At 40.9% G+C, this 15,764-nt stretch overlaps 1 protein-coding gene across 1 annotated transcript in view; it reads right to left on the reverse strand.

The window, feature by feature from the left end:
* The window catches only part of ascc3 (activating signal cointegrator 1 complex subunit 3), a 522,713-nt gene that overhangs the window by 106,452 nt on the left and 400,497 nt on the right, over nt 1-15,764 (reverse strand). Inside the window, exons 31-32 of the mRNA XM_080192820.1 lie at nt 1,961-2,098; nt 1,721-1,841 (exon numbers count right to left, since the gene is read on the reverse strand). Coding sequence (XP_080048946.1) covers nt 1,721-1,841; nt 1,961-2,098 — 259 coding nt within the window. The remainder of the gene's footprint in view (nt 1-1,720; nt 1,842-1,960; nt 2,099-15,764) is intronic.

A 15,764-nucleotide genomic window follows, 5' to 3' on the forward strand; every position in this document is an offset into this window, starting at 1 on the left:
CAAGTTTTCCAGTGTTCTGGATAACATTTACTGTGGATTCAACACCATCATAAATAATTTGACCAGTCATTTATCTTACTTTTCCATGTGATTGCCAAGCTACACTGTCTCCAGTTGAAATAGACTCATAGGGTGTGATCATAAGAACGTAAGAAATAGGAGCAGGAACAAAGAACAAAGAACAACCCAGCACGGGAAACAGGCCCTTCGGCCCAACGAGCCCGTGCCGCCGCATCACCCTACACCTATTCTACCCTGCATGTCTACGAATGGAACCCCTAATCTAGCCCTTCGAGCCTGCCCCACCATTCAATAAGATCATGGCTGATCTGAAGTGGATCAGTTCCACTTTCCCGCTTTCTCCCTATAATCCTTAATTCCCTTGTCTATCAGAAATATATCTACCTGTGACTTAAATTATACTGGCAGTTCATTCCAAGCTCCTGCTGCAGCAAGGTCGGAGAATTTGGTGCCCAACTAAATCTTTGTTCACTGCAGCGAGGTGGGAAAATCCCACTGGTGTGAATGGCTGTAACATTCTGGCCATAGAGTTTTACAGCACAAAAAGAAGTCCTTTGGCCAATTGTGTCTGTGTTGGCCATCAAACACCTATCTACTCTAATCCCATCTTTCAGTATTTGGTCTATAACCTTGTATGTTAATCTAAATGTTTCTTGAATTTCTGAGGGTTCCTGCCCCTATCACCCTTTGAGGCAGTGAGTTCGAGAGTCCCGCCACCCTCAATTCCCCTCTAAATCTCTTACCCGTTATCTTAAATCTATGCCTCCCGGTTACTAATCCCTCTACGAAGGGGAAATACTTCTTCCTTTTCACCCTGCCTTTGTCCCTCATAATTCTGTACACTTCAATCAGATCCCCAACCCCAGCCTTCTCTGCTCCAAGGAAAACAACCCCAGCCTAACCAGCCTCTCTTAATAGCTGAAATGCTCCAGCTCTGGCAACATCCTGGTCAATTTCCTCTTTCCAGTGCAATGTCCTGATTGTAAAATTCTCATTGTCTTCCATCTGTCCAGATTCTTTCATGATCTTGTCATTTCCCCATCTCTGTAATCCCCTGTACTTTCCAAGACATCTGCCTTCTTTAGCATTCCTGATTTCAATCTCTCCACTATTGGCATCAATGTCTTCAACTGTAAAGACCCCTAAGCACTGGAATTCCCTCCCTAAACATCTCTTCCCATTTTTCCAACTTTGAAATGCACAGTAAAACCTACCTCTTTGACCAAGTGTTTTGGTTATCTTTCCCATTCCCTTATCTATTTCGATGTTAAAATTAATTTATTAATGCCCTTGCTAGTAGCCTTGGTTTTGGTAGGTTCAAAACATTGTAGAAATATAGGTTCTTGTTGTTCGTGAGGCCTTGTTGAGCGCAAATTAGCTTCTCTGTTTACCTACTTGGTGGGGAATCTAGCACACTGGGATCAGCCAGTTGGGACTGAGAAGTTTAATGTGAAATGATTCAAGCAGCAGCTAAACTGTTCCTGGAGAGAAAAGGGCTTCAGGGATATGGTAAGTAGTGTTGGCACAAGAAAAAGAGAAAAGCTTGTTTAGTCTACAAATTTTCTGCTGCTCACTGATTTACATTTCTTCAAATTAAACCATAATACAAATTGGGGCAAACATGCATCAGATTCAGCAATAATAAGCAAGTAGTACTGGAAGGATATAAACAGAAAGACACCATATTTATGCTTCCTACCTGTAATTGCAAAGTCCACATAACGTCTTGTTTTTCCATCATAGTACTCAGTACCTTTAACAATGACTAAATGAGCAGGGAAGTTCACTCCCCAAGCTAAAGTGCTTGTGGCAATAAGAATCTACAACAAGTGCGGACAAACAAAATCAAATGCATTAGAAATTTACAAATACAAAGGTATGATCAAATAAAGGACTTTTCAAAATTTTCTTCTGGAGATCTTGAGAAGTGGGCACTCACCTGGATTTTGCAGTTGACAAAGAGTTCTTCCACATGCTTCCGGTCACGTTCATGGAGTCCAGCATGATGTAAACCAATACCGAAGGCTAAGGTCAGTTTCAGATTGGAATCTCTCACCATCTCAATTATATCGCTCATCTGTCAAGATGTAGTAACAGTAGAAAAAGTTATTTTAGTTTAAAAATTATCTCTCGACGATCATGGCTTCTCACGTCCACCAAGACTTTCCAAATGCATTAATTATAATACGGTTTATGTAGGATAACAGGTTATTTGCCCAATTTAGTCTATGCCAGTGTTTATGTTTGAGCATCAGTGCATTAGTGACAATCCTAAAATTGCATTAACTTTTTTTCTATTCATTCGTGGGACATGGGTGTCACTAGCTGGCCCAACCCTAGTTGCCTTTGTTCAGAGGGCTGTTGAGAGTCAACTGCCCTCTGAATAAAGACAACTAGGGATAGGGTTGTTGTGGTTCTGGAGTCACATGTTGGCCGGACTGGGTAAGGACGGCAGATTTTCTTCTCTAAAGGACATTAATGAGCCAGATGGGTTTTTCTGACAATCAACAGTGGTTTCATGGTCATCAGTAGATTCTTAATTCCAGATATTTTTTATTGAACTCAAATTCCTCCATCTATTGTGGCAGGATTGAAACCTGGGACCCCAGAACATTAGCTGAGTTTTTAGTTTAACAGTCTAGCGATAACACCGTTAGGCCATTGCTTCCCCTACAGTTTAGTTTACGATTATGCGCATGCACTAACTGTCAGCCTATGTATGATTGCGTAAGTGCATGAACTGTAAGCCCATCTACATTCATGAAATCCTTTCAAGAATCACCACATATGTAGACTAATGCCTCTTATGCAGTATAGCATAATAATCTTGAACATGGTCACAACATACCCTTTTAAAAAAATCAAATTATGTGGGTGGCATGGTGGCACGGTGGTTAGTGCTGCTGCCTTTGGGACCCGACTTCGATTCTAGCCTTGGGTGACTATATGGAATTTACATATCCTCCCGTGTCTCTGTGAGTTTTCTCCAGGTGCTCCAGTTTCCTCCCACAGTCCAAAGATGTGTAAGTTAGGCGGATTGGCCATGCTAAATTGCCTCTTAGTATCTCAAGATGTGTAGATTAGATGGCTTGGCCATTGAGATGTGTTGGGGTACACGGATAGGATGGAGATGAGAGACTGGATAAGAAACACTGTCAGAGAGTCAGTGCAGGCTCGATGGGCCAAATGGCCTCTTCTGCACTTAAGGGATTTTGTGATTCTATGAAAACAGGTATATTCCTCTTCATTAAAATAAGAAATATAATTAGTTCAGAATAGGTAATTAGGAGGTGATGGCCTAGTGGTATTATTGCTAGACTATAATTCAGAAACTCAGCTAATGTTCTGAGGACCCAGGTTCAAATCCCACCATGGCAGATGGTGGAATCTGAATTCAATAAAAAAAAACAGGAATTAAGAATCTACTGATGACCATGAAACCATTGTCAATTGTCAGAAAAACCCATCTGGTTCACTAATGTCCTTTAGCGAAGGAAATCTGCCATCCCCACCTACATGACCTACATGTAGGTCTGACCTACACGTGCCTCCCGAGCCACAGCAATGTGGTTGACTCTCAACTGCCCTTCAAGGGCAACTACGGATAGGCAATAAATGCTGACCAGCCAGTGACGCCCACGTCCATGAATGAATTAAAAAACTGGCGTGAATTGGGTAAATTCCTTCAATTGCCAATCTTTAAAAATTCTTCTGGCTATCAATATGACAATGTAAATCTACAGTACTAATTACAAACAGCAGTTCTGATCTAGAGATGATGAACACGCAGTGCTGAAGTTCACTTAGCTTGCAGCAATTTCTGGATATTGAAAGGGTATGGCATACTTTAGATAAATAGTTTGCTGTGAACAGTTTGTATTAAAAATATGGACAAACATTTCAGACAGTGAAACAGTGCAACTTAAATTTAAGTTTTGTAGCATTGTGCTATCCATTATTCAATTAATGCATATTTTCTGTAGTTTGTATCAGAAGTGTGAAATAACTTCAAATGAATTAAATTCAATAATGATAATCAAAAATGATCTTTTTCAAATTATTCTGCGACAATTATCACATACAACAAACAACAGGTTCATAAAAATTTTTTGCTAACTTTTCTTTATAGCACTTGAAAAAAATAAGCATTGAGTAAATAATAAAATCATATAGAATGCTAAATTTTCAGCGCAGGTGATCCTATTTTCATTTACAGACATTATTGGATTGGTTGCATTGATTTGGGCAAGCATGTGGCCCTTGTTTCCTGTCTTTAACGCTGAGAAGGCGATGTAATGTAAATTGGAAAAGTAAAGGCCTCTGGCAGGGCGGGCTGGTACTTGCTTAACGAACCTGCTGGGTTGTTAACAGCAGGGAATCTGGGCCGATGTTCGAAGATTGTCACGTGCTTGCATAAATCATCACAACATATGTTTCCAGTCCTACCTAAACTTGACTAACCTGTGCTTCACTGTAATAATAAGAAAATTCTGTGCTGCAAAGATGCTTTCACAAATAACACTGTTTTGATAAAAAAAAAGGTTATCTGGAGAGATGTATAATTATGTAGTAAAGCAGAAGAGGGACATGAATAATCACTATTATCAAGGTTAGTTCGGGCATAAGAAAGTGAGACAAACTTATAAAGTGCATTAATCATCAATTACTGCACAACTTTGGTTCTGTTTCATTAACTGATTAACCACTGAGATGTTATGATGAACATGAAGACAATGGATATAAACTGGGATGCGTTAAGAGCTAAAAAAAAAAATTCCTTCAAAAATGAGAGTGCTGCTCCAAGCTGGTAAGCATACTAACTAAGAAAGAAAGAATTTGTACTTTCAAATATCTTTCAGGAACTCTGGGTATCTCAAAGTGCTTCATAACCGATGAGCTGCTTTTTAAATTTATTAAGAAATCTCACAACACCAGGTTAAAGTTCAACAGGTTTATTTGGAATCACAAGCTTTTGGAATGTTGTCCCTTCATTTGAATTATTCTTGCTACATGTATTAGCATACAGTGAAAAGTATTCTTTCTTGCATGCCATAGAAAGCATACCATTCATAAAGAAGGAAATGAGAAAATACAAAACAGAGTGTTACAGTCATAGCAAAGGTGGAGAGAAAGATCAACTTCATACAAGGTAGGTCCATTCAAAACTCTGACGGCAACAGGGAAGCAACTGCTCTTGAGTCGGCTGTTATGTGAGACTTTTGTATCTTTTTCCCAACTAAAGAAGGTGAAGAGAGAATGTCAGGGGTGTGTGGAATCCTTAATTATGCTGGCTGCTTTGCCGAGGCAGCGTGAAGTGTCGACAGAGTCAATGAATGGGAGGCTGGTTTGTGTGATGGATTGGGCTACTCTAATGACCTTTTGAAGTTTCTTGGACAGAGCAGGAGCCATACCAACCTGTGATATAACCAGAAAGAATGCTTTTGTGGTGCATCTGTAGAAGTTGGTGAGAGTCAAGTGAGTAATCACTTCATCACCTGATGAGGGAGCAACGCTCCGAAAGCTTGTGACTCCAAATAAATCTGTTGGACTTTAAGCTGGTGTTGTGCCCATCCCCAGTCCAATTCCGGCATCTCCACATCACGCCTTTATAAATTTAGTCACTGTAAATTTAGGGTATATGGCACCCAATTTGAGCCAGTGACAACAGGTATAGCTTTGTTGACATTGACTGAGGAGCACATAACTCCTTTTTCCTTCTTCCAATAATTTCATGGAATATTTTACATGTACCTGAAAGAGCTGACAGAATCTCAGTTTATTATCTTCTCTGAAAGGTAACACACCTGATAGCGCAACACACTCTCAGTCCAACCTAGGTTAAACACTCAAGTCTTGACAGTCAGTCTGGAATTGATGGGCCTCTGATTCAAGGCTACACTTGGGTCAATGCACATTCAATGCTGTGCATACTGCAATGCTATTTATGCAGCAAAAATTTAAGGATTGCAGAATTGTTACAGTGCAGAAGGCCATCTGGCCCATTGCGTTTACACTGGCTCTCCAAAACAGCATTGTGACTTAATGCCATCCTCCTGTCTTTTCCCCGTAACCCTGCACATTGCTTCTATTCATCTAATCATCTACTGCCTCAATTAAACCTGCTTCTACACACTTCCAGGCAGTACATCCCAGACCTGAACTACCTGCTTTGTGAAAGGGTTTTTTCTCACATTGCATTTGCTTCTTTTGCAAATCACGTTAAATGTGTTCTTTCATTCTTAATGCATTTATGAAGGGAACAGTTTTGCCCTCTTTTCTCTGCCCCACATTCATGATTTCGAACATCTCTATCAAAACTCCTCTTGGCCACCTCCTCTTCAAGGAGAATAATCCCAATATTTCCATTCTATCTTCATGAATGAAGTTTCTCATTCCTGGAACCATTTTTAAACTCAGTTCTGCATTTTCCCCAGTGTCTTCACACCATTCTTAAAGTGTGGTGTCCAGAACTGTGTACAATGCACTGCCTGGAAATGTGTGGAAGCAGGTTAATTAAGGCATTCAAAAAGGCATTAGATGATGATAATATATCAAGTGAAGTCTAATTAGTGTCTTGTAAATTCAGCATAACCTCCTTATCCTTGTGCTCAATGCCACTATTAACTAAGCCCAGGATATTATATGCTTTATTAATGGCTCTCTCCACCTGTCCTACCACCTTTAATGACGTATGTACATGTACATTCAGGTTCCTCTGCTCCTATGAAGTACCCTTTAGGGTTGCATCCTTAATTTTATATTGTCTCTCCGTATTCTTCATACCAAAATGAATTATCCCATACTTCTCAGAATTGAACTTTATCATCTGCCAGCTATCAGCTCACTCCATCAAAATGTTCATCTTTGTTTGAAGTTCAACATTGAACTCCTCACAGTTCACAATGCTTACAATTTTGTGTCAGCTGCAGTTATACAGGGTATTGGTGAGACCACATCTTGACTACTGGTTTGGTCTCATTATTTAAGGAAGGTGTAAATATGTTAGAGGCAGCTTGCCAGATTATTATCTGGAACGAGCAGGTTGTTTTATGAGGATAGGTTGAACAGACTGGGATTATTCCCATTGGAGTTTAGGAGAGTGAGGGGTGATTTGTTTGAAGATTTAAGATCCTGAATGGTCTCAAAAAGGTGAGTGTAGAAAAGATGGTTCCTCTTGTGGGTGAGTCCAGAATTACAGGACACTATTTTAAAATTAGGGGTTACTCAAGAAATCTTTTCTCTCAGAGGTTGTGTGACTTTGGGACTTTGCTTCAGAAGGTGATGGAATTGGGGTGATAAGAACATAAGAAATAGGAGCAGGAGTAGGCCAACTAGCCCTTCGAGCCTGCCCCGCCATTCAATACGGTCATGGCTGATCTGAAATGGATCAGTTCCACTTTCCCGCTCTCTCCCCATAACCCTTAATTCCATTGTCTGTCAAAAACCTACCTACCCGTGACTTAAATATATTTAGCGAGGTAGCCTCCACCACTTCAACAGGCAGAGAATTCCAGAGATTACCACCCTTTGAGTGAAGAAGTTCCTCCTCAACTCCGATCTAAATTGCCCCCCCCCGCTCATCTTGAGGCTGTGCCCTCTAGTCCTGCTATCCTTTCTAAGCGGGAAGAATCTCTCTACCTCTACCCTATCAATCCCTTTCATTATCTTATACGTCTCTATAAGATCCCCCCTCATCCTTCTAAACCCCAAGTCCAGACCCATTCTATTTAGTCTCTCTTCATAGTCCAATCCCCTCATCTCCGGTATCAGCCTAGTGAACCTCCTCTGCACTCCCCCCAAGGCCAATATATCCTTGTGCAAGTGCGGTGGCCAAAACTGCACACAGTACTCCAGCTGCAGCCTCACCAGTGCCCTGTACATTTGCAGCAAGACCTCCCTGCTTTTATATTCTATCCCCCTCGCTATAAAGGCCAGCATACCATTCGCCTTCTTGATCACCTGCTGCACCTGTAGACTGGGTTTTTGCGACTCATGCAACAAGGACCCCCAGGTCCCTCTGCACCGTAGCATGCTGCAGCTTTTCGCCCTTTAAATAGTAATCCCTCTTATTATTATTTCTGCCAAAGTGGATAACCTCACACTTGCTAACATTATACTCCATCTGCCAGGTCCTCGCCCACTCGCTCAGCTTATCCAGAGCCCTTTGCAGACTTTCCACACCCTCCGCGCAATTTGCTTTTCCACTCATCTTCGTGTCATCAGCAAAGTTCATCAGCCTACACTCAGCCCCCTCCTCCAGATCATCTAATGGTAAATAGCTGAGGCCCCAGCTTCAATCCCTGCGGCACTCCACTAGTCACCAACCGCCGATCAGAACAGCACCCATTGATACCAACTCTCTGCCTCCTATTAGACAACCAATCCACACTAACACCTTACCCCCAACTCTGTGCACCCTAACCTTCTGAAGCAACCTTTTGTGAGGCACCTTCTCAAATGCCTTTTGAAAATCTTTTGAAAACCACATCCACCGGTTCCCCTCTGTCTACCGCACTAGTCACATCCTCATAGAAATCCAATAAATTCGTCAAACACGACTTCCCCTTAACGAATCCGTGCTGCATCTGCTCTATCAAACCATTCCTTTCTAGGTGCCTTGATATTTCTTCTTTGATGACAGATTCAAGCATTTTTCCAACTACAGAAGTTAAACTAACCGGCCTATAATTCCCTGCCACCTTTTTTAAAACAGCAGCGTAACATTAGCCGTTTTCCAATCTTCCGGCACTTCCCCGGAATCCAGTGAATTTTGGTAAATAATCACTAAGGCATCCACTATCACCTCTGCCATTTCCTTCAGAACCCTGGGATGCATTCCACCCGGTCCTGGGGACTTGTCCACCATCAGTCCCATTAGTCTATCAAGCACTACCTCTCTAGTGACAGTAATCGCATTCAGGCCCTCAACTCCTACCATCCTTCTATCTTTAATATGTGGCAAACTGTTCGCGTCCTCCTCCGTGAAGACCGAGACAAAAAACTTACTTAAGGCCTCAGCCATTTCCTCATCTCCCACCACTAAATCCCCCCTCTCATCCTCTAAGGGTCCAACATTCACTCTAGCCAGCCTCTTCTTCTTTATATATTTGTAAAAACTCTGACTGTCCTTTTTTATATTTAGTGCTAGTTTAGCTTCATAGTCTATCCTTCCTTTATCAACTTCTTAGTCATGGTTGGGTCCCTGAATATTTTTAAGGCAGAAGTAAATAGATTCTTCTTAGGCAAGGGAAGCAAAGAATATCAGCGGTAGATGGAAATGTGGAACTCAAAACACAAACAGATCAGCCATGATCATATTGAATGGCAGAGCACAACTCATAATTCTTCCCAGTTTTGTGCCATAAGTAAACTTGGAAAAGTTACATTTGGTTCCTTCATTCAGGTAATTTATATACAGCATGAACAACTGATGCCCAAGCACTGATCCCTGTGGTACCCCATTAGTCACTGCCCGACACTCAGGAAAAAAAGTGCCATAAGTGCAGAAATTGCAGATGTATGGGATTGAGGGTGATCTAGGAAATTGGATTAGGAATTGGCTGGTGGGGTAGGAGACAGAGGGTGGTGGTTGATGGTAAGTATTCGACATGGAGTTCAGTTACGAGTAGTATGCTTCAGGGATCTGTTTTGGGGCCACTGCTGTTTGTAATTTTTATAAATGATCTGGATAAGGGTATAGTTGGGTGGATTAGTAAATTTGCTGATGACACCAAAGTCGGAGGTGTGGTAGATAGTGAGGAAGGGTGTCTTAGTCTACAGGGAGACTTGGATAAGTTGCAGAGCTGGGCCGAGAGGTGGCAAATGGAGTTTAATGCGGAAAAGTGTGAGGTAATTCACTTTGGCAGGAATAACGGATGTGTAGAGTATAGGGCTAATGGTAGGACTCTGAATAGTGTGGATGAACAGAGGGATCTAGGTGTATGTGTACATAGATCCCTGAAAGTTGGGAATCAAGTAGATAGGGTTGTTAGGAAGGCATACGGTGTCTTGGCGTTTATTGGTAGGGGGATTGAATTTAGGAGCCGCAGCGTCATGTTGCAACTGTACAAAACTCTGGTGCGGCCGCACTTGGAGTATTGTGTCCAGTTCTGGTCCCCACATTATAGGAAGGATGTGGAGAGGGTGCAGAGGAGGTTTACCAGGATGTTGCCTGGTATGGAGGGGAGGTCCTATGAGGAGAGACTGAGGGATTTGAGGTTGTTTTCGTTAGAAAGAAGGCAGCTACGAGGGGACCTTATTGAAACATATAAGATGATTAGAGGTTTAGATAGGGTGGACAGTGATAGCCTTTTTCCTCGGATGGAGAAAGCTAGCACGAGGGGGCATAGCTTTAAATTAAGGGGTGGTAGTTATAGGACGGATGTCAGGGGTAGGTTCTTTACCCAGAGGGTGGTGAGGGATTGGAATGCCCTGCCTGCTGCAGTTGTAAATGCGCCTAGTTTGGGGGCGTTTAAGAGATCCGTGGATAGGTTTATGATGGTAAGGGTTTGGTTTAGGTTAGAGGGTCATTGTTTTTTTAACTGGTCGGTGCAACATCGCGGGCCGAAGGGCCTGTTCTGCGCTGTAATGTTCTATGTTCTATATTAATAATCCCATTCTCTGTTTCCTGTCTATCAGACAATTCTCAATCCGTGCTAATATATTATCCCTCATCCCACATGATTTAATTTTGCCCACTAACATCATATGAAGGACCTTATCAAAAGCCTTGTCAAAGTCCAAACACACCACATCCACTGGTTCTCCCACATCTACTCTATTACTTGCATCCTCAAAAACCTCCTGTTGATTTGTTAAGCATGGTTTGTCTTTCATAACCCCACGTCAGTTTTGTCCAATCCCATTAATGTTTTCCAAATATTCTGTTATCACATCTTTTATAATAGTCACTAGCATCTTCTCGCGATTGATATCAGGCCAACTGGTTTGTAATCTTCCCTTTTTTCTCCCTTCCTTTTCAAATAGTGGGGCTACATTTGCTACCTTGCAATCTGCCGGAACTGCTCCAGAGTCTATAGAATTCTGGAAGGTGACCACCAATAGTTCCAGGGCCACTTCATTTAATACTCTTGGATGTAGATTATCAGGCCCTGGTGGTTTGTCAATTAAACCTCATTGATTTTCCCAGCACCATTTTCTTACTAATACACTTTTCCTATAATTCCAGTCTCTGAGACCCTTTGTTCTCTAATACTTCTGAGAGATTATTTGTGCCTTCTCTTGTGGAGACAGAACCAAAGTGTGTGTTCAATTCTTCTGCCATTTCTTTGTTGCCGTTCTTTGGTTGGTTCCTCAAAGTATTGGCCTAAAAACCCATCACGTTGACACTTGAGGAATACCTCCTCCACTGGACCACCGTTTGTTTGGTTTGTCCAATCTATGTGTAAATTAAAGTCACCCATGTTGTACCTTTATTGCATGCATCTCTGATTTCTTATTTAGTACTTCCCCTTATATCTCCACTACTGCTTGGGCACCTATAGACAACCTCCGACCATGTTTTCTGCCCTTTGGTGTTTCTTATCTCCACTAAATACTATAGCTACAACAGCAGGTCAGAGACTGGGAATTCTGTGGCAAGTAACTCAGTTCCTGACTCCCAAAGCCTGTCCACTATCTACAAGACACAACTCAAGAGCATGATGGAATACTCTCCACTTGTCTCGATTAGTGCAGCTACAACAACACTGCAGAAACTCAACACCATCCAGGAAGGTGCACCCAGCTTGATCAGCACCTTATCCTCAACATTCGCTCCTTCCACAATAGATTTAAAGTGCACTCCTAATAAGATGCACTGCATTAACTCAGTATAATTCCTTTGAAGAAATAGGAGTGAGAGTAGACCATATGGCCCCTCTCACCAATTCTGTCATTCAACATGATCACGGCTGATTATCAGCCTTAACTTCACTTTACTTCCTGGTCCATAATGTTTGATTTCCTGAGCCAGCAAAAAAAAATCTGCCTATCTCAACCTTGATCATATTCCAAAGATTCAAGCTCTTTGAGTGAAGAAATTTCTCCTCACCTCAGTCTTAAATGATCATCTCTTCATTCTGAGATTAGGCTCCTGTGTTCTGGATTCCTCAGCCACAGGAAACAACTTTTCAGTGTTTGTCAAACTCCTTCAGAATCTTATACATTACAATGAGATCAGCACTTATTCTTCTGATTTGCACAGAATATAGGTCTATAATAGGACAATGCTCTCATTGCAGGAACCAATCTTCACTGCCCACTTCCAATGCAATTATATCCTCCCTTAAACATGGAGGCAAAACTACATAAGTACTCCTGACGTAGCCTCAACAAAGCCCTGTACAACTGTAGGAAGGTTTCTTTATTCTTGTACTCCAGTCTCCTAGCAATAAAGGCTAGCAAGCCAGCTACCTTCCTAATTGCTTGCTGTACCTGCATCTAACTTTGTGTTCCTTGTACTCGTGCCCCCAAGTTCCTTAGAAAATCAACATATACAAGTTTTACATCTTCTAAAAAATATTCTTACTGTCAAGGTGAATAACCTCACACTTCCCTACATTATAATTCATCTACCACCTGGTTCCCCACTCACTTAACTTGTCTATACCTCTTTGCAACTTCTTTCTGCCTTTCTCATTGCTTGCATTCTCACCTAGCTTTGTAATGTCAGCAAACTTGGTCTCCTCATCTAAGTCATTATTAGACTGTAAGTAGCTAAAGTCCCAACATTGATCCTTGCAGCACTTCACTAGTTACCAGCTGCCAACCTTAAAATGTTGTTTATCCCTACTCTGTATCCTGTCTGTTAACCAATCCTCTATCCAGGCTAATATATTACTCTCAAAATCCATGAGCACTGATCTTTCATATTAACCTATTCTGTGATATTTTATCAAATAATTTTTGGAACTTCAACTGCACTCCATCTACAAGTCCCCCTTTATTCATAGTACTAATCTCATACTCAAAATGCTCGAATTTATTTGTCAACCATGAATTACCTTTTGTTGAAATATGTTGACTTTTACTGATCCTGCTATAATTTCTGAAGTGTATTATTAAGACACGAGATTCCAGAACTTTTCCGATGACTGATGTTAGCTAACTCACAATTTTTTTGTTCCACCTTTCTTGAATATTGGAGTTACATTTGCTAACTTTCAATCTGCTGGGATCATTCTAGAATTTAGGAAATTTTGGAAAATTATAACCAGTGTATTTGCTACCTCTGCAGTTGTTACTTTTAGAACCTTGGTATGTAGGCCATTAGATCTTAAACATTTGTCAGATTTTAGCCCTTTCAGTTTCACTAATACCTTAAATCTACTTCTTTTAATTACCTCATTTTTCTCACTTGTTTAACCCCTTTGTTACCCTCTACTCCTGGTACGTAATTCGTGTCATTTGTGAAAGCATGCATTAAATATTTGTTTAATATCTGTCATTTCCTCATTCCCCATGATAATTTCTATGTTTAAAGAACCAACACTTATCTTTAGAAGTTTCCTTTGTTTTAAGTATAAATTTCATGTCCTAAAAATGTGACCCCCACCACCTAGAGGGACAAAGGCACCAGGTGCTGAGGAACACCCCATTTCCTGGTTCCTTTCCAAGCCACATTTTTTTTTTGGCACTGATCATCATTGCTGGGTCTGAATCCTGGAACTTTCAATCCAACAGAACTGTGGAGTGCTTTTACCGCATGGGCCACAGCAATTCTCAAAGACAGTAAGTGCTAGCCTGGCTAGGAATGACTATGTCCGAAAAATAAATTAAAGATGTAACATACCATCATAACAAATTGACAAATAACAGTTTGAGTTTTTGGTTTGGCATTAAAGTACTCCAGCATTTCCTGAAGGTGCATGAACATAATCAATTTCAAATACCCACTATATTATCAGCTAAACAGACCATATTACATTTAAATCATTCTCCATACACATTACACAATTTTCTTTCATTCACAACAGACTCAACAGAAGCACTGAAGACACCGAAGTGTCATTTTTGGAAACTTTTCAAAAGGAACGCACTATTTTGTCCAACATACACTATTTATTATCGATTTCTGTCTGAAATGAATTGAGACCTGTTGGACAACACCATTTATCTTAAGATTGTGGAATATTACAGCTGACGCACAGTTACTCTATTTTCCAATGATATTCCAAGTAAATCAGATATGTGGCTGCTGTTCTGTGAGTAACATATGGATGCATCCTGTTGAGGGCTTGACAGCATTCCAGCTTTTGTGTATAATTTAGGTCCCGCTGGCTCCGGTGCTCGGTGTGTGCCATGGAGGGGGGGTAGGGGGCAGCAGGGGAAAAGATGGAACCAGAGGGTGTTTATCAAAAAGGGAGGTTGGGGGCAGGGGGAGGGTCATGGTCAGGCTGGATACAATGATCCGGCTGACACCAGAAATCTCCAGCATGTTCAGTTCTTTTGTCCAGCATCATTTATTTTTAGAGGCTGATGCCTAATGTTTTATTCCCTCCATATTTAACTGTCCAGCGTATGCTCGGTGTGCTGACGCTTACATCACATTAATTAATTGGATTCTGATTTCAAAGCATTTGAGATGAGGAAGCAGATGTCTGGAAATAATGCTAATTTGGCTTCTTACCAACAAGATGTCAAATGGGTAATGAAAATGGTTTAGTTTTACACAAAATTAAAAGTTGTGTATATTCAAAATAAATGACAGTTCACATACAACAGAACATTATCTGTTCAAAATAAAAATGACTGTCACCTATTATCCCATTGAGAATTAAATACCCCATGATACTGTTAATTTACATATATAATTTTTAGTAATGCAACACTAAAAACAGAAATAATACATTGTGCTATAAAGACCGAAGTTACTGGCACGTTTGTATTATAAGCACAATCATATTTGAACATTTTAAATTTCTCTTATTGCAAAGATTCAGACTTTAGTTTTGGGTTAACCTACTAATAGGTATGCCATTGATGCACCACCATTTCACATATAATGCAATTGCATCTAATGCAACCACTCTAATGAGTGGTTTTAAGCATATTTCCGGGACTAACTGACAAATTCAACTTGCTGTACATTGATGTGTTCTCGAAACTACCTGAAATGAACAATCTAATGTCACAGAGTCACAGAGATTTATTGCATGGAAACAAGTCCTTTGACCCAACTTGTCCATGCTGCCCAGTTGCCCATGTTTGACCCATATCTCTCTATACCCATCTTACCCATGTAACTGTCTAAATGTTTTTTTAAAAGACAAAATTGTATCTGTCTCTACTACTACCTCTGGCAGCTTGTTCCAGACACTCTCAACCCTCTGTGTGAAAAAACTGCCGCTCTGGAACCATTTGTATCTCTCCCCTCTCACCTTACACCAATATCCTCGGGTTTTGAACTTCCCTAAAATTTTTTAAAGTTTATTTATTAGTCACAAGTAAGGTTTACATTAACACTGCAATGAAGTTACAGTTAAATTCCCCTAGTCACCACAGTCCAGCTCCTGTTTGGGTCAATGCATCTAACCAGTATGTCTTTCAGAATGTAGAAGGAAACCGGAGCACCTGGAGGAAACCCATGCAGACATGGGGAGAATGTGCAAACTCCACACAGACAGTGATTCAAGCGAGGAATCGAACCCAGGTCCCTGGTGCTGTGAGGCAGTGGTGCTAACCACCGTGCTATTTTGCTGTTCCCTTTTGAAAAAGATGTTGACTATCTACCTCATCTATGT

The sequence above is a fragment of the Carcharhinus amblyrhynchos genome, chromosome 7 (assembly GCF_965287045.1).
Source record: "Carcharhinus amblyrhynchos chromosome 7, sCarAmb.v2.hapA, whole genome shotgun sequence".
Classification (NCBI taxonomy): Eukaryota; Metazoa; Chordata; class Chondrichthyes; order Carcharhiniformes; family Carcharhinidae; genus Carcharhinus; species Carcharhinus amblyrhynchos.